The following is a 20,718-nucleotide window of genomic DNA, read 5'->3' as shown; positions in this document are numbered from 1 at the left end:
ACACAGCACACTGGACTGTCAGCCCTTAAAGATGAAAAAATGAGGGTGGGGTTGGGGTGTGAGTGTGTGTGTGTGTGACCCAAAAACCACCACAACCCAAACAGGTAGTGGCTAGTAAGGTGTGTGTGTGTGTGTGTGTGTGTGTGTGTGTGTGTGTGTGAGTGTGTGTGTGTGTCTTAAGGCTTGGCTACAGTTAGCTAGCTTCAGGTTCTGCGCGTAAACCGTTGAAACACTAGATGGCAGCACTGAAACAGAACGGTAACCATGGCGGCGGATAGAGATTTTGGAGCTGGAAATGGCTTTGTTAGACCAGTGGTTCTCAACCTGGGGGTCGGGGCCCCCACAGAGAGTCACAAGATAATTTTGGGGGGGGGGGTCGCAAGATAATATATGTGACAGGAAAACACATATTTCTAGTATACAAATCATTATTATGTCTATTTTTTCAGATTTTTCTCAATTTTTTTTTTGCTTTTTTCTTGTGAAATACTGAATAGTTTAAAGCCTCTATAGGTCTCCTCTAATGTGTCTCACGTTATTGAAAAGGAGAAGACCGGATCTGACCCGCTTCATATTGTCTTCACTGTCAGAACCAACCGGAAACACGCAGGAGGGAAATACGAAGTGGAACCAATCACAGTTCTTGCAGTTTTGCGTCGCTCTGACACACAGTTACGTTTTCGGGGAGGAGCGTGTGAGCGAACCTGCAGCGAAGCAACGGAGACATTTTGATGTTTGGGTCCAAACTGAGAGAACAGTGACACCTCCTCTGACAACATGACTTATGGTACAAAATTAACATTGGACCATTTACGGGGCTGTATCAATAATAGTAAGTCACATAATATATGAACTAGAACCAGTGGTGGAAGAAGCACTCAGATCTTTTACTTAAGTAAAAGTAGAAATACCACAGTGTAAAAATACTCTGTTACAAGTAAAAGTCCTGCATTCAAAATGTTACTTAAGTAAAAGTACAAAAGTATTGGCATCAAAATGTACTTAAAGCAACAAAAGTAAAAGTACTCATTATGCAGAATGGCCCATTTCAGAATAATACAGTATATATTATATTATTGAATTATAATTATTGATGCATTAATGTGTAAGCATCACTTTAATGTTGCAGCTGGAAAAGGTGGGGCTGATTTCCACTACTTTATATACTGCTGGGTATCTTACAGTAATCTATAATAATACATCACAATTTATTAGTTGATTATATTTTGTATTAATAATCTGAATCTGCAAAGTAACTAGTAACTTAAGTTATCAAATAAAGGTAGTGGAGTAAAAAGTACAATATTTCCCTCTTAAATGTAGTGGAGTAGAAGTATAAAGTAGCATAAAATGGTAATACTCAAGTAAAGTGCAAGTACCTCAAAATTGTACTTAAGTACAGTATTCGAGTAAATGTACTTAGTTACTTTCCACCTCTGAACAAAGGCAATGCGCTCAACTCTATATACACAATCTGGAACTTTTACATACGGGTGCTACAGCATCAGAAATAACCAATTACAAGGAAAACAGTCTGCACACTATGACTTTGCAATTAATATATCATTTTGAATCATTAACTGCCTGGTCATGGTGTGCAGATCAATCAATCATATAATATCTGACACGTTTATCCAAAGCGCCTTACAGAACCTTGAGTATATTCATTAAGCAAGTATGGGAACAGGAAGTTGAACCCCAAACCCCGACAGTGACGCTCTAAACCTCCATCAGACGGGACAAGCAGCTCGCACACCGTTCAGTTAGGACATCTAAAGAGGACAGAGGGTATTTTCAAAATTACACTGATTAGACTGAAGGGCGGCGCTACAACACAGCGTGTGTTCATTCCTCTACACTGAAGCTCTGCGACACGTTAAATGACCTAACTCCACTAGCGTTACTTAAATACCACAAGGTAACGTTAAAGTCAGTCTCTGAACCCATCGTCTATCGGTCTGATGACGATTAGACTCTGGGGGTGACGGCCAATATTTCGGGGGTTTCCGGTGTAGCCAGCGGACATCCGGGCCAAGACTTGTTGTTTATAGAGATTAGCCGAAATGTCGTCTGGACCTAAAACATCGACATCGATACTTTGTGTAGGTGTTTTAGGTCCAGACGACATTTCGGCTAATCTCTATAAACAGATATCTGCATATGAGACGTCGGCTCTCAACTCCGACTCCATTCTCGCGTCTCAAGTTGCTAATCGGACTGTAAACAATGACCGGGGCACGGAAGAGGAAGTCTTGGCCCGGATGTCCGCTGGCTACACCGGAAACCCCCAAATATTGGCCGTCGCCCCCGGAGTCTAATCGTCATCAGACTGATAGACGATGGGTTCAGAGATTGCGTTAAATTCACCTACCGTTAAAGTCTGTAGGGCAGAAGACGAGTTACTGTCTGCAAATCCCCGTTACTGACTGTGGAATGTGAAGTTTCACTTTAGTTTTCACAGCAGGAGACTCTGTGGACTGAGTTCAGTCTGCTGGTCTGCTGTCTGTACATCTCCACATGACAGACAGGATGTGATGTGACATCAGGAGCATTACAGATCCATTTAGATCCGTTTATATACACTGAGCAACTTTTGATTTTATGCCTCTGTATGGAAACACTGCATCTCACAGTCAAAAACGCCCTCTAGAGGCCATCTGATGAAGCGACAGATGACTGACTGACTGACAATAAAGCTGAATCTGAATCTGAATCTGAATCTGTAGTCTCCTTAGAAGGTGTTTTGCTGCCTGGATCCATGACTGACACAGAAAACATTTTTTTACAACTCTTACATTACTTGCCAAGACGCTCACAGCTAAACACGTAACTTGTTTTCACTTGCTGGTGTCAAAGTGGATACACTGGAACACAACTCCTGCATGATGCTGAATTCGTATTGATATTGAAATATGAAAGAACGTGATATATCCGTATCACAGGAGATGCAGTGAGGGCCAGTTTCAAGTCATCCTGTATTTTTAGCATGCATGGACTCAGCAGTGACTTTGAGAAATGTCAGGTAGACACGCCTCGCCAAGCCCACACACACACACACACACACACACACACACACACACACACACACTCTGATAAGGGAGCGTTGTTGCAATACACTGCTGAAGTCACACATGGACAGGAACTGTACACTGCTGGGTGAAAACAGACTTAAAAATACTTAAAAATGATATTAAAGACATCAAAAATAACACTGCAAGCCATAACCAATTTGAAAGTCAGTGTGTGTGTGTGTGTATGTGTGTGTGTGTGTGTGTGTGTGTGTGCAGCAGATCTTTCCAGGTCAGAATATGTAGGTTGAATGTTAGTGGGAGGGCGGCTCTTATCAGGAAGGTGTGTGTGTGTGTGTGTGTACCAGGTGTCCCAACCCTGCCAGGCCCATAAAGGGAAGGTCAAAGGTTTACAATGTACAACACACACACATACACACACACACACACACACACACACACCCCTCCGCCCCCGGCAGGTGAGGTGATGTCATCGATCCTGGACTCACACACACGATTGATGAAGCACGATTCATCAGAAACGGCCGAGACACAAAACAATCATTCGCAGAAGTGACACGAACCAACAGAGTTCACACAGAGCCGGGGTTCTCAACCTGGGGGTCGGGGGCCCAGGACAATCATTCTTTAGTCGAACAGTTCATCACTCATATGCAGCCTGTGACGAGTGTGTGTGTGTGTGTGTGTGTGTGTGTGAGAGAGAGGGGGGCTGTCGCTGCTCATGCTAACTACCCAGTTCTTCTTCTTCTGTTTATTCCAAACAAACAGGAAAAGCTTTATGAACTGGATATATGTTGGATCACTGTTGAGTGAGAACAGACATTTATTTATAAGAAAATGTCATATTTTATTACTTTAAATTTAGATAACTAGTACCACTACCGACCACTAGTACCACTACCACTAGGTGACTTCCTCAGACTTGTTAAGGACCTGCAGACCCTCCTGTCATGGCAGAGGAACATGGCCGACTTCAGTCCTGTCAGCTACAGGAAGAGTCAGTCAGCCTTCCATACTCCTGATTACCTGATTATTGATCCAGATTCCCTGGCAGGTAAGACAGCATTTTCTTTATAAACTGTTAATACTATGTCAGGTCTCTCAGAGAACTTTTTTTTTTCATTTTTCATCGACGTTCATATATTTCTGAAACTATACAACAGGGTTTTAGCAGGTTCCAAGGGCCCAAACGGTCATGAAACTCAACGCAACTTCTAAACAAACACGGAAAGTAGGTCTGCACGATATATCGTTTCAGCGTCGTCATGGCGATGTGTAGTCACATCGCAGGACGTGCGATGTCAAGCAAGGCAAATTAACTCAAAACACGTCATGCTACAACTTTTTTGCTGCTCGATACAAAAGGAAAACTTGCACAGTTCTCGTTTTCCATGACTAATCTACAAGAGAAGTCTGTCTGATAGAACATAATTTACTCTGATTTAAGGATTTGTTATCAGAGTAGTGTTTGTTATCTTTCCAGTTTTCCGGCTCTGAACCGTAGTTGGGAAGCCTCTGGTGTTGTGTTAGCCTGTTTTAGCTTAGCCTGGCTCGTAGCCGGTAACAAGCTTTTTACTAAAGAGTCCGGACCAACTCTGCAGTGGAGAACCGGCACTTTATTTCTGTACAGCAGAACATAATGCACAGCCTCTCTGTGACCTTTCCCCGCTAACTATGCTAACTTTACTTAGCATCCTGCAGCTCACTCTGGCTGCGGCTGAAAAACACTCTCACTTCCTGCTACGTCACCCACGCAGGTTACCCACAAGGCCTCCTTCTTACAGGGGGCAAGGCTTGATAGAGCTATTCAAGTCGTTTGCTGAAAATTCCTGTATTTTTTCATATCGCAATATATATCGCAGAAAAAAATAAATATTGCAATGTCAGTTTTTTCCAATATCGTGCAGCCCTAACGGAAAGGCTCAATTCAAGTGAGAAAAACACACAACATTGCCGTTGTGTGTTTGCGTGACGCTGCCAGCTGGAGAGAGGAGCCCGGACCGAAGAGGACAGGACAGGCAGCAGTTAGTCTGAGAGCCTCCAAACCTCCAAACCTCCAAACCTCCATGCTGCTTCCCTGATAAGAGACTGATCACACCTGAGTCATGCAGGCTGACACACACACACACACACACACACACACACAAGCATGACCCATCTTTCTACCACGCAATACCACCCACACACACACACACACACACACACACACTCCACAGCAACGCCACCAAGAAGGGACGGACTGGCAGGACAGTAAGTGTGAGAGAACCTCGGCTTCAAGTCTTACACTGAATCAAACATGGAGCTTCGTGTCGAGTGAAAGTCTGACAAAACTTTTTGGTGCGGATTATCATTTATCATTATCGTTTTATCATTGCAAGGACAGTCTTTATTTATTGAACATATATAATTAATGTGATTATTAGGTCAACTTAAAGGATTTTGGTGTCTGCAAAAGTAAGTGACAGCACTTCCACCGTTTCTGTAGAATGACCCAAGATGGTTTTCTCAGCTACAGTGGTGAGCAAAACATTATGATGTCACAGTGAAGTTGACCTTTGAACTTTTGGATATAAAATGTCATCACTTCATCATTTTATCCTATTAGACAGTTGTGTGAAATTTTTTTTTTGAGTTGTGGCCAAAAAACGTCTTTTGTGAGGTCACAGTGACATTTGACCTTTGACCACCAAAATCTAATCAGTTCATCCTTGAGTCCAAGTTTGTGCCAAATTTGAAGGAATTTCCTCAAGGCGTTCCTGAGATATCGGCTTCACCAGAATGGGACGGGCGGACTTCAGCACAGACATGAAAACATGAAGCCTCTGGTCACGGCTGTCCCATAAAAACCTGTTGAGTCAGTGAAGCTGCACTAGGGGGTTGGTGAGTCTTATCAGGGTGAATTCCACAGTGTGGTGAAAAGCGTCCCACCCCACCGGCCGACGCCATGATGACTTCAACTGATCTGAGTTCAGTTCTGGAGTTGGTACAAACACTTCTCCACCAGGAAGTGACGAATCAGAACTTCTAATTCAAACCGTCTCCTAAACACTGATGCAATAACTTTCAATTTAACCGCTCAAACACAGCTACAGTTCAACAGCGTTTTCATAAAATATCTTTGATTCATTTTTGATATCTGCTTGTAAAAAAGCTCTTACCAGACGTTGAAATATGGAAAAAAAACTTGGGAAAAAAATACATTTATTAAATTCTGGTCGAAATGGGTCTCTCCTGTGCGGCCCTTACGGCCAGATTTTGTGGAAGTGACAAATTAATAATCTGTTTTTGTTGTTTTATTTTTATTAACAAAACTCATCATTGTTTTTTCTGGTCTCCTACCTCCCTCTTTTGTCTCTCCCTATATTTGATTTGTCCAAACCTCTCCCAACTCCATATAGACACACCTGCCTTAGAAACCTACAATTGTTGTAATAAATAAAAAAATGTAGAAGGATTTCGGGAAGGAAAGAGGAAAATTGTACATGTGCATAATGATACAATTCAACTGTGTAAAACCTCTGCTTATCAATATCTCTACTGTATTGATCCATGTCTCTTGTAATTTAAGTCCCTGTTATCCCTAAATAAAGAATAATAAAAAAAAAAAAAACATCTTTGATAATGTATGTATATAGAGGAAAATCTGAATTTCTGTAATAGGAGACCTTTAAAATGACTTCTTAGATGTTATTAAGTTGAATCAACTTTGAAACACTTCAGATTACATATGGAGGCCCAGTTTGGCCCGCGGGCCGCCGGTTGGACAACACCGATCTTCTGTTAAAGCCCGGTCCTGAGAGGACGTGCAGTAATGAAACGGCTGCTTAGGGTACTTTAGTTTGTGGAAGCACTTAACTAGAAAGCATGACACGCATGCACACACACACACACACACACACACACACACACACACACACACACACACAGCTGAGCAGAGATGCTGATAACAGCCTCAGGTGGTCTGTAGGCTGCACTGTCACGAAAGGCAAACACACACACACACATACCTACACATATGCACACACAGAAACACACGTGCTGTCATACACACACACACACACACACACACATAAAGACACACACACACACACATATATAAATGCTCCATCCGGGCTCATGACATCATCATCCCCGTAGAAAAGGCAGGATCCTGGAGGTCTGGAGCAGCAGGAGGCCGCAGCAGATGGTGTTTGGCTCGCTGTCTGCCAAACTTCTCAATGACTTCCCTCCCTCGCTCGCCCGCTCCCTCTCTCCCTCTCTCTCTCTCCCTCTCTCTCTCTCTCTCTCTCTCTCTCTCTCTCACTCTCTCTCCCTCTCTCCCTCATCACAAAGGCAGCCACTGTCCTCTTCACCAAGTCAACCAAAACAACAACAACAGAGCAGAAGAGAAAAGCCCTCGCTGACCTTGGGCCGGGTGTTTCGCTTTTGTTTTTTTTTTCATTTGTTTTTGTTTTTTTTGCGCTTGCAGTCCTCCGTCACCGGATCTGTGAAACGTGAGCGGAGCGCGGCTGCAGCTGATGTCAGGCCAGGCCAGGCCAGGCCAGGCCAGGCCAGGCCAGGCGCTCGGCTCCGACTAAAGGAAATCCATCTGCCATGAGCCGGGTCACGTTGCCGGGCGGGCGGGACATCGCTTCCTCACCCGCCGCTCCAAAACCTCAACAACTACATCTGGTTTCTGTACGAGTCAGACCGCTTCTGACAAGAAAGAAGGAATTGGTTGGATGGCTAAAAAGGTTGTTGGCAGCAGTGTTGTGCAAGTTCACACTTCACAAGAGCTAGCTCAAAGTTCAGTTCACACAGATTAAAATGAACTAGTTCACGTTCATTTCTTCCGGTTTTTTTTAAATGAGCTGCTCCGAGCTATTCTTGTTCAATAGATCTTCCTCCTGAATTACTGTATACTAGCCTACTATAGAATCACAGACAGAGATTACGTTTCGCCAGCAGACCACGAGCCAACAGCGGTAAGACTCCCTTCGTAAATGATTTCTTGTGATCATCATTCACTCGCAGATATTTCCCAAGACCGGTCAGATGCTTCAACTCGATTTGTCGTTTCAAATTCGTTGCCGATGTGGCTGACGTTTGGACTCGTTTTTTCAGACCCGGCGGGCACAATTTGCATAAAAATGTGCAATTTTTTCCGTTGGAATCTGTACTGATTTGTTCATAAAACTCCTTCAAATGGAATCTGTACTGATTTGTTCATAAAACTCCTTCAAATATTCATATGAACTGGCTTCAGCAGTACCGGTGGCGTAAATCCTCGGGTGCAGTAAAACACAGTGCGTTCATTAATTGGAAATGGATACGATCAGTTCACCGTTCACCAAAAACATGAGCAGGTTCAATGAACAGAGCAGAGGGTTCAAACTGAACCATCAGCAGCCAGAAGTTCCTGTGTTTGGCCGCTGGAGGTTTCCCATCCTGCAGGGACTCAGGGACTCAGGGACTCAGGGACGAGGGTTTTACAAACTCATGATGCTGATTTTCAAGAGGAACCATCAATTTGGTCGTAGAGCAGCAGGATTAAAGATGCTCCACACAAAAGTTCTATGTGATAATCCAAATCCAGCTGGCTTCTCAGACTAAATCACAAAGTGTGTGTGCAGCAGAGCAGAACAGAGCAGAGCGTCCCATCCACAGATTCCCCCCGTTTGTCCAAATTAAATTCTGGTGTCGGGTCCGGACTCTTCTGCCCGCACGCACGGGAAGTGATGAATCAAAACGGAAGAGTGAAATCCAAACTGTCTCCATTAAGATCTTTTCCTCTCTCGTCTCTTTGGTTTCCTTTGTCGCCACACAGGATTTCTGGGTATTGAAGTTCAGATTTTTTTCAAACAGTCGCCTCTCGCTGCCAGTTAGAGCTGCCAACGTGCAAAAATTGCCTTGTGCCTTAGTGCATCCTAACCCATTCTAACCATTAAACCCATCCTAACCTGTTAAAGCTCTGTGTGCCTCTGGTAGAGTCTTGGGTCGTGTTTCTTCCTCCATGATAAAACCCCCAAAATCAGTGATTCTGTGATCTGTTGCTCCGGTAGAGCAGGCTGGAGAATTGTGTTTTTTTTTTCTCTCTCCATTCACTGCCATTGTCTGGAGGAACAGTCTGAAAATCACTTCTAGCACATAAAGGAACGCCGACAAAGCAGATTCTGACAATATAGAAAAAACGAGTCTCTCTCTTTTTTTCATCCTTTAAACCCGTCCTGACCTTTAACCTTTAACCCTGATCCTGGCTCCAGCTCTAGCAGAACTCTCTCAGCTGAAAGTTCCTGCCGGCTCAGACAGAGGGGAGGGCTGATATCAAATCGATGGCGTCCGGTGCAAGGCATGCTGGGATACCAGGGACACAGGCGTTGACCTTTCCTCAATGTCATTTTCCACCCCCACTCCCCCCCTCTCTCTCTATATCTCTATATCGACAAGTCTCTGTTGGCCAGTTCGGGGGCATCGGTTGCCTGATCAATAGAAAACACACACACACACACACACACACCCATCACCCCCAGGGAAGAGGAAGAGGAAGAGGAGTGCTGCATTCCCCCGCTGTCCCACCAAAACCTACTAAACCCCCAAAACTAAGAAACACGCCCCCATCCATGCAGCTTTTCTTTCTGTTCACACTGATCAGAAAAAACAGGGTTCCTACACATTTTCAATTAAAAAATTCCATACTTTTTCCAGACCTTGATTTGTTTTGAAGATTTTGTCTGGTGTTCAATATGATTTACGCAGATAGACATCTTGCCCCTGCTAACTAGGTCATATCACTGTATAGATGAAGATTGTTCTTCACAGCCACAAATATCACAATATGTGAGATGATTGGCAGGGTTCCTACACGCTTTCCATTTTAAAATTCCATATTTTTCCCAGACCCTATGTTCTTGACCGGATTTGATTTTGGTCAGTATTTGATATAATGCATGCTGACAGCGGCTGGGTAATAAGAGCGTCCCTCTATCTGAACATTATTCTGCACATCAACAAAACCTGTGGACTCAAAGTGGCTCTACAGCAACATAAAAGCTAGAATTATGTGTGTATCGGACCTGAACCGCAACATTTTCCATACTTTTCCAGACATTTTTTCAAATTCCCAAACTATTCAAGACCTGGAAATTATCAAATTCATTTTTAATACTTTTCCAGACTTTCCAGACTTGTGTAGGAACCCTGTCAAGAGAGGCATCCTGTGAGGAGAAAAATCAGAAGTGGGAAAGTTTGAGCTGCAGTGTGAACGCAGCATTAAGTGACGCTCTAATCCAGAGCAACAGCAGAATAAATACCAGGTAAATAAATATAAATAAATAACAAACAACTGATAATATAAGTATCCTGACAACAGAGGGAACGATCCATTCCTCTGTCAGATGATAGAGAAGAAGAGGAGAAGAAGAGAAATAGGAGCTGAGGCTCTTCAAAATAAGAGCGTATTTTAATGAGAAGGGAAGGATATTGGGGAGGGGATGTGATTCAGTGTGTGTGTGTGTGTGTGTGTGTGTGGTTGTGGTTGTGGTGGGTGGGGGGGGTGGTGATGCCTATTGCCAACCTGCATCTTCCATTCTTTCATATGCATAAACATAGCAGATGATCAACTTTTGACAGCAAATGATCGGTTTCATTTTGCTTTTCAGACTGTTTGACATCATTAATTAGCAAAAAAAACGTATTTAAATCATCTCTTGACTCCCTGGCCAAAGATCTTAAAAAGCCGATGACTTTACTGATAGTCAATAGTGAGTTTTACTTTGAAAGCATCAATCATTTTGGTCATTTTGGTGTTATATTTTCCAAACGGTTTCTATTTTAACTTTATTTTTACTATTATTATTCAGTGGGTTTTATTTTCCATCTTTTGTTATGCATTCCTCATTTTTATCCTATGTTTACTATTATTATCAAGTGGGTTTTATTCTCCATCTTATTTTACATTAATTATGGCATTCTATCCCTGTTTTTATGCTCATTCTATGTCTATTTTCATGTGAAGATGCATTCTATGTTTTCTATTCTCATCTTTATCTTATTTTTGGTCCAATTGAACCACTTGGTGCATGTAATGTCTTTGTTGTAAAGCACTTTGAGCTGCATTTCTTGTATGAAAGGTGCTATACAAATAGTTTATTATTATTATATTATTATTATCTCAGTGAAAGTCTTCATTCTCGGGAGACAAAAACTGACATGTTAGCACTAATATTCAGATCCACTTCACACCAGATGAAAGCACAAGCTAGTGGAAATGAGATGTACAGTGTATAACTGCCTGTGAGCTGTGGCAGTCGGGGCTTTCTTTGGGTGTAGATGAATAGACATTTTTAGATAGACACAGAGTTTTGTGTTGCTGTGAAACTGCTGCTGTAGCTGCAGGGGAATCTAACTTGTGACGCCGTTTCGAGGCCCGGAGACGTCCCGCTTCCCCCGTTTGTACACTTTAAAAAAAAAAAAAAAAAAAAAAAAAATCCAGATGCCACTGCTGCTGCTGCTCTCCGGCCCGGCTCAGTTTGGGTAAACATTTCACAAGTTCGCCTATTATCTCCCTGTGCGTGTTGCAGTGAGTCATGTGTTTGCCTGCAGGGCGTGAGCAGCCGCCACAAAGCATTCTAAGAAAAGATAACCTGCTTCTTCAGGTTACGAGCTGCGAGGCTCCGCCCAGGAGACAGAGCTGCGAGGGACACTCTCTGACTTCCTGCAGCTCTGGCATCCATAACTGAGGCTGCGTTCAAGAGCCAGCAGGTTCTGAGCGGTTTATACAAACTCTCCGTCAGTTCAGTTGGTTTGTCCAGGTACAGAGGAGAACAGTGACCTTTGAACTCTGGTGGCACCAAATAACGGCACCGAGAGTCTCAGTCCTCTAACAAGAGAACTGTGGTGCGGTTCGTTACAGGAAACCTCCCTGAAACACAAGGGATTATGGGTAGAAGGAGACAGATGCGGGTTCCTCCTGCTTGGAAAGCCCAGCAGAACAAAATGAAGTCTGGACTGATGCTCATATTCAGCTACTTCTTCATGTGTTCTGAACTGGTATGAACACCACAGAAGAAGACCTGGCAGGTTGTCAGGTGACCAAAACTGTCCAATAACTTTTGTGTACAAGCCCTGGTTCGCTTTTAATTGGCCAGTTTGAATCTAAACAAACCAAATACAGAAGTACAACAAAATCAACTTTTCCACTCTGGCAGAAAACAAGCTGTAGACAGGTGCAGATGGCACTGCAACTTTAAAAACTACACAGTCATGGAAAATAAAATAAAAAAACAAAGATGGTCTGGCAGATTGTGACTTCCCTTCCTAAATAAATGAAGCATTTTTACATTTTCCTGTAAAGTATTATTGTCTGTGCAGCTGCCGGAGAGGAAAACATGGAGTTCATCAGTAAAAGCAAAAACAGCAGGAAGTGAAGCGTTGTGTTCAATAGACGGGTTTAAAAAAAAAAAAGGCAAAAACAAAATGTATATGATTATGTGAGTGTGTTCCTGTCAGCTGCTGTGCCTCTGTTCACCACTGTTGAACTTGAATAATGTAGTTTATCCACCTTTTTAACCTGATGTAAAGTTATATACCATAACTTAATCACATCTCACATCACATCTTCCATAAGAGAGCAACTTCTAAGGCTCAAGATATTTTACAGTGTCCTCTTCATCAATTTGAGCTCCTACCCTCCGGACGGAGATTTAGACGACCAAAGGCCAGGTCTAACAGGTTGAATAATTATTTTATTTCTCAGGCCACCAAACTATTAAATGCTCATGATGACCCAGCTGATGATTAGTTTCCCATTTAACTACTGGGGGCTGATGATGGTTTTAGCGATTGATGTATTCATGTATTTTATCATGTTTTTTGTACCTGAGTCCATGTGCCTATGTCTCTGTGTTCTATGTTTTATCTGGCTGCAAGACAAATTTACCCTCAGGGACAATAAAGTTGAAGTTGAATTTGAAGTTAATGGCATACACTGCCATACACTACTTATTTTTTACTATTTTCCACGTCTATGAAATAACACAAATGGAATTATGCAGCGACCAAAAAAGTGTTAAACAAATGAAAACTATCTTATATTTTAGATTCTTTAAAGTAGCCGCCCTTTGTCTTGATGGAAAGGCAAAGGCTTTGGAAAGAAAATTCATATATAGAATCAACTTCACTATTTATATTTGTCTAAGAAACTGATTTCAAGCATTGCAGCAGAAGCCTTTAGATCAGAATGGCTTTAAGAGAATGAGAAACACAGAACATTCAGTCAGGTGGGTCCAGACTGCTGACTGGTAGAGTATGACACAGAAAGTTGTACAAAAGTCATATCAGTTATATGAGGATGAGGCCTTATGAGGGCAAAAGAAAGAATAAAACAATGTCTAACTGAAAATAGAACTGATTTTGGTTTCTATTGCTGCTCCCTGACAGCAGCCACACTTCAGCCTCCTCTCTCCTCCCCTCCTCTCTTCTCTCCTCTCCTCTCCTCTCCTCTCTCCTCCTCTCTCTCCTGTTGCAGCGGCTGCTCCTCTCGGCTCTCTCCTCCGCCCGTCCGTATTTTTATGAATGAAGGACAGTATGCAAATGAGAGCGATTCAGGAAAAGAAATGGCGGATGTTGCATGTCAGTCTTCCACAGAGAGAGAGAGAGAGAGAGAGAGAGAGAGAGAGGAGAGAGAGGAGAGACAACCTCAGCTCAGAGAGTTCAGCATGCAAACTGCTGCTTCTGAACAGTTTAATGCGCAGACTCAGACTCATGTCGGGTTATTATTGTCACATTTGCACGTTTATTTCTTCTCTGTCACGCCCTCTATCTGTGGCTTTGTTGTGGAAATCTGAAAGGGGCGGGATTTTCACTAAACTCTTAAAAAGAGAGATTGAACTGAGCTCCAAAGCAGAACAAGCTCAGATCTAGGACACAGGAGATAGCAGTCGGTCAGTAAGCGTTTTGAATCTTTGTTTCTGGGTTAGATTTGCACTTATAGGCTGTTGTCAGGCTTTGTTGTGGCTGAGCACTTCCTGGTTTCACTCTCTTGAGTTTCGATAGGTGGGTCAGCTGAACACGTAAGCTGTACTGTAGCGTCAGCCCTTGTACGTCAGTCCTTCTGGTGTGAAGACCTAATTGGGTAAAGACCTTCGATACCATTTTTTCCTTCCCGATACCGATTCTGATACCTGAACTTGCGTATCGGCCGATACCGAGTACCGATCCGATACCAGTGCATTAAAAAAAATATATATATATTATTATTATTTTTTAACACTACTAACCCTGTATGGATGTGATATGATTGCTATCATTGTTGTATGGCCTGGCTCAGGTTAAACCCTTTGTAAAACATGAACAAATACATCCAGAGAATGAATGCCATAGAACTTTATTATCTAGTTTGACAGTCAGTCATAACTGAAAAAGAACATAAATAAATAAATCTAGGAATAAATAATAATTCCTTTAAAAAACTGTTAAAGTGCAGCCACAATTTAGTAAAATAAAAGACATTTAAAATTTTAAATAGTACGGTAACAGTATAAATTTAGTATATAGGTACAGATTTCCAGGAAAACGGTCGTTTTATCTGGGTGAAACTACTTTAAAGTAGATTTTTTTGGGGCTAATAAATTACGTGATATCGGATGATTCGGATCGGTGCATAGACTCACGTTCTCGCCGATACCCGATCCAGCATTTTAGGCTGTATCGGAGGCATTTCCCATGCTGGTATCGGTATCGGAAAAACTCTACCTTCGAGTCCACTGAAAAGGACACAGATAAGCTACTCTTATTTAATCCCTTGGCCTGCCTTCTCACTCACCATGTGCTACCAGTATATCCCTGTCGTCCAGGGCAACCGAAAAAAACGCATCGGTCATAAAAGACAGCGCAATCCTGAGAACCACTACTCAGCTACTTCCTCCGCTTTTTCCTTCGGCTTATGGAATTGTCAGTCCGCTGTAAATAAAACAGAATTTATCCAAGCACTCGCAAACCTATCTGACATTCAGGTACTAGCCCTGACCGAAACCTGGATCCGTCCAGAGAACACAGCCACTCCAGCTGCTCTTTCAGCTGACTCTACTTTCTCCCTTGTTCCTAAGCAATAACTCATCCTTTGAACACCATGCAATCATGGTTACCGCTCCTGTCAAACTATTTGTGGTTGTCATATATCGCTCACCAGGGCTACTGGGGAACTTTGTAGTTGAACTGGAATATGCTACTCTCAGCCATTCCTGAAGGTGGCACCCCACTGATTGCCATGGGGGACATGAACAAACCCCAAGCGGCTGATTTCCTTTCACTTCTGTCCTCATTTGACCTCAAACAGGTCTCCATCGCTCCCACACACAAAGCGGGCAATACACTCGATCTGATTGTGACTCGAAACTAGGGCTGCAACTAGCGATTATTTTCATCATCGATTAATCTGTCAATTATTTTCTCTATTAATCGATTAGTTTCCCAAAGCCCAAGATGACGTCCTCAAATGTCTTGTTTTGTCCACAACCCAAAGATATTCAGTTTACTGTCATAGAGGAGTAAAGAAACCAGAAAATATCCACATTTAAGAAGCTGGAATCAGAGAATTTTTACTTATTTTTCTTAAAAAATTACTCAAACCGATTAGTCGATTATCAAAATAGTTGGCGCTTAATTTAACTAATCGATTAATCGTTGCAGCTGTACTCAGAACTGCTCCACAGCAAATCTGACTGTCACCCCCTTACATCTGTCAGACCACTTCTTTATTCGATTCACGGTTTCCTTACCGGAACATCCTCACGTTCCACCACAAACGGTCTCCTTCAGACAAAACCTCCGGTCCCTCACACCGGCTCAGCTCTCCAATGAGGTCTCGGCTACCATGCCCCCCCATAATGAATTCTCCTCACTCCACGTCAATGAGGCTACAGACACACTCTGCTCAAGGTCTACAAAGGTCAAAACTCCAGCAACACTTGTAGTATATAGAACAACTTTATTGTTAGACCAACGCGTTTCGGCTTGTGGCTTGTGGCTTCCACAAGCTGAAAGGTGTTGGTCTAACAATAAAGTTGTTCTATATACTACAAGTGTTGCTGGAGTTTTGACCTTTTTCGCAAATCCAGAGATCCCACTGACCTCAGTGACTATCAGACTCTCCTACCTGCATTCTCCTCCCATCTAAAAAGTGCCAAGAACACTTATCAGGAGAAAATCAGCAGTGCCAAAGACACTCAGAAATTATTTTCAGCTTTTAACTCACTCCTCAACCCTCCAGCACCTCCACCCTCAGCTTTGCTCACTACTGACCTCTTCGCATCCTTCTTTACTGAAAGGTTTCTACCATCAGTAATCAGTTCAGTTCAGGTCTGCTGCCACCAGCTAACAGGACCTCACTCCTCTCATTCTCCCATCTCACTGAGGAGCAAGTCTCCAAACTTCTGCTTGACTCTCGTCCCGCTACCTGTCCGTTGGACCCCATACCCTCCAACCTCCTGCAGGCCATTTCGCACACACTTATCCCTGCAGTCACGCACATCATCAACTCCTCACTTACAACGGGTGTGTTGATAATTACAGGCCGGTTTCACTCCTCACCTTCCTTTCCAAGACACTTGAGCGCACAGTCTTTAATCAAGTCTCTGGATTCCTTTCTGAGAACAACCTGTGTGATCCTAACCAGTCTGGCTTCAAACATGGACACTCTACCCAGACTGCGCTCTTGTCTGTAGTGGAAACACTGCGATCAGCTAGAGCTGCCGGTCAGTCCTCTGTTCTAATGTTACTTGACCTATCGGCTGCCTTTGACACGGTTAACCACCAAATCCTCCTCTCCACACTCGCTGAGCTCGGCTTCTCAGGATCTGCTCTCTGCTGGTTTGAGTCCTACCTCTGAGGGAGATTCTTCAGAGTGTCTTGGAGAGGGGAAGTGTCTAAATCCCACTGCTTGTCCACAGGGGAACCTCAAGGGTCAGTGCTTGGACCCCTTCTCTTTTCAATATACACCACCTCACTGGGTGCAGTGATCCGCTCACGTCTTCTCATACCATTCATATGCTGACGACACCCAGCTCCTCCTATCGTTCCCGCCAGACGACCCCACGGTCTTGGCGTGGATATCTGCATGCCTCGCCGATATCTCGGCTTGGATGAAGGAACGCCACCTTCAGCTTAACTTGTCAAAGACTGAGCTCCTTGTCATCCCAGCCAGTCCCTCTGTACAACAACAGATCAGCATCCAGCTCCAATCAGCTCAGCTCATTCCCACAAAGTCTGCCAGAAACTTGGGTGTCATGATTGATGACCAGCTAACCTTTAAGAAGCATGTGGCTTCTGTTGCTCGGTCATGTGGATTTGCCCTGTACAACATCAGGAGAATCAGGCCTCACCTGTCTGAACATGCAGCACAACTCCTGGTACAGGTGCTTATAATATCACGCCTTGACAACTGCAACTCCTTACTGGCAGGGCTCCCGGCATGTACGCTCAAACCTCTGCAGATGATCCAGAACGCGGCGGTGCGTCTGGTCAACCGGCCCCAAAAGAGCACATGTCACTCCGCTGGCTCCCAGTTGCCACCCGCATCAAGTTCAAGTCCAACCAAAACGGCTCCGACCGACCTGAACTCCCTCATTCAGGTCTACGCTCACCTCTGCTCACTACGCTCTGCCAAGGAACGGCGCCTGGTGCTGCCGCCACAACAAGGCCCTAAGTCTCTATCCAGACTCTTCTTCTTCTGTGGTTCCTCGGCAGTGGAACGAGTTACCAAACTCCATTCGATTCGCAGAGTCCTTCTCAATCTTTAAGAAAAGGCTAAAGACCCAGCTCTTTAGTGAACACCTTCTCACCTGATGGACTGTGTAAAAAAAAAAACTCTTTCTCTGCCTCTATGCTCTGCCTCGTAGCACCTGTATCCTGTTGGACCAGAACTTAGCTTTATGGCACTTACACTCGTTATTCAATCCTGACTAGAACCTTGCTTGTGTTGTATTAAAATCTCATGTGTATGTCGCTTTGGATCCCATCTGCCAAATGGGAAATTGCAATTGTAATTGTAATTATAATTTTAACTATTCTCTGTAAAAAAATGTTTCCGACCTCAACCCCCCCCCCCCCCCTCCTCCTCCTGATGGCCTCTCTGCTTTCTCTCTATGGGGAGGAGGAGCACCCCCCCCCACCCCCCCTCCACTCCAGCTTCACCCCCTGTTACACTGAAGCCCAACAAAGCATTACCAGCATAATAAAAATACACTATACATCCACATCAGCGTCCATCTGTATCCATATCGTCTCCATATCAGCGCAAAAAAAGCCCAGAACACAGACTGTCTCCCTGCTCAGAGAGGAAGCCTGGAATAATAATGATGATAATAATAATGATAATAAAGCGGTTTATTCCGGGTCGAGGGGCTACTTACTCGTCTGGCTGCGTTTCCTCGGTCATTTTTCCGTTTCACCTACAGCACCGATCAGATCCCACCGTGGCTGCACAGTGCGGCGTCTTCATTTTCCCTCTCCTCGGTGTTTTTATCCCGGTGTGTTTTGTTGTGTATCCCCTCTGTCTGTGTATCTATCCCACCGCCTCCACCTCCACCTCCTCTCCCCTCCTCTTCTTCTTCTTCTTCTTCTTCTTCTTCTGCTTCTTCTGCTCCTTTCGCTCCTAAACGACCGGAGAGCATCCGAGGCGCCTCCGTGCCCCTCCGCCGCCTCCCGCTCCTCCACCGGGCCGGGCCGGAACGCGGTGACCGAAAATGGTGCGCTGGTGTCGGTGAGGATGGCCCCGGACGAGCCCCATCTCCTCCTTACTCCATGTTGGATTCTGTGTTTCTGTTCTGTGTAGGCAGCGGCAGGAGGAGGAGGAGGAGGAGGAGGGAGGGAGGAGGGGGTGGTGACGTCACACCCGAAGGACTGCGGGAGGACTGAGATATAATATTCACGTCTTATTATTATTATTCATTATTAATAATAATGATGATAATAATAATGATCATCATCAATATCATCATCATTGTTACTGTAGTTTGTGTTGTAGTACATGTAGTAGTATTAGTAGTAATAGTAGTGGTATAGTATCAGTAGTAGTAGTAGGCCTAGTATTAGTAGTAGCAGCAAGAGTAGTAGTAGTTTCAGTATTAATAGTATTAAAAGTAGTATTAATAGTAGGAGTAGTAACAGTATTTGGCCTACTAGTAGTAGTAGTAATAGAAGTAGTTGTAGTAGCCTAGTAGTAGCAGTAGTAACAGTAGTAGTAGTATTAATAGTAGCAGTAGTAACAGTAGTAGTAGTATTAATAGTAGTAGTAGTAGTAGTATCATAATAGCAGCAGACTGTAGTCAGATGAGTCTCTTAGTCTCTCACACACTCTGCTGCTCACACACACTACACACTGCTCACACACACTACACACTGCTCACACACACTACACACTGCTGTTCACACGCACTACACACTGCTCACACACACTACACACTGCTCACACACACTACACACTGCTCACACACACTACACACTGCTGTTCACACGCACTACACACTGCTCACACACACTACACACTGCTCACACACACTACACACTGCTCACACACACTACACACTGCTGCTCACACACACTACACTCTGCTGCTCACACACACTACACTCTGCTGCTCACACACACTACACACTGCCGCTCACACGCACTACACACTGCTGCTCACACACACTACACTCTGCCGTTCACACACACTACACACTGCTGTTCACACACACTACACACTGCTGCTCACACACACTACACTCTGCTGCTCACACACACTACACACTGCTGCTCACACGCACTACACACTGCTGCTCACACACACTACACTCTGCCGTTCACACACACTACACACTGCTGTTCACACACACTACACACTGCTGCTCACACACACTACACTCTGCTGCTCACACACACTACACACTGCTGTTCACACACACTACACACTGCCGCTCACACACACTACACTCTGCCGCTCACACACACTACACACCACAGTGTGAAACCAGTTCAGGTTCACATGGTGCTGTATGAACGGTCTGAATCAGTTCTTCTCCTCAGCTCTCTCTCCACAGCATCACTGGAACCTCTGTCCTGTAGCGACACCCAGCGGCCAAACCCTGCTACTGCAACTGTCTGTCCTCACATCTGCTGCACAGCTGTTCTCACTATAATGATCTTGCTTGACGGTAATGTAAAAAACAAAACAAAACAAAACAAAAAAAAGACCTCCTTTGGACCGCAGCCCTGCCTGAAGCTCCGTGAATCATATAAGAACTTGACAAAGCAGCTATCTCACCCTTAAGTTACAGTTTTTTATTTTTATTATATATTTATTTTGTTATGTTTTTATTGAAAACACAAGACATGGGGTGTGTGAATGTTGGTGTGTTTGGGTTTTTGTGCTTTTGCTATTTTTTCTTCAGTTCTTTCTTTTATGTGTATAATGTGAGTGTTCCTTAATGTCATTTTTATTTTCTATGGTAAAAAATTCTAAAATGTACACCCACATGCTCATTGTTATGTTGTTTAATACTGTTTTCAATAAAAATATTTTGCAAAAAAAAAAAAAGGAAACACAAGACATGTACAAAGCAAGACAAACAACACGGGAACAATAATAACAACTTTATTAATATAGCATTTTTCTAACAGAAGTTTACAAAGTGCTTCACATTAAAGCAAGGGAGGATTAAATAATACGAGC

At 43.6% G+C, this 20,718-nt stretch overlaps 1 protein-coding gene across 1 annotated transcript in view; it reads right to left on the bottom strand.

Annotated features, from left to right (window-relative positions):
* Positions 1–18,802, bottom strand: part of LOC139662237 (sprouty-related, EVH1 domain-containing protein 2-like) — a 35,803-nt gene extending 17,001 nt beyond the window's left edge. Inside the window, exon 1 of the mRNA XM_071540878.1 lies at positions 18,416–18,802. Within this exon, the coding sequence (XP_071396979.1) occupies positions 18,416–18,441 (26 nt within the window). The 5' untranslated portion in view covers positions 18,442–18,802. The remainder of the gene's footprint in view (positions 1–18,415) is intronic.
* Positions 18,803–20,718: the final 1,916 nt, after the last annotated feature.

This window comes from Centroberyx affinis, unplaced genomic scaffold, assembly GCF_046629955.1.
Source record: "Centroberyx affinis isolate AG114_WGS23_722 - 3 ecotype Tasmania unplaced genomic scaffold, CSIRO-AGI_Caff_v1 ptg003741l_1, whole genome shotgun sequence".
NCBI lineage: Eukaryota > Metazoa > Chordata > Actinopteri > Beryciformes > Berycidae > Centroberyx > Centroberyx affinis.
This window is presented reverse-complemented; position numbering and strand designations above follow the sequence as displayed.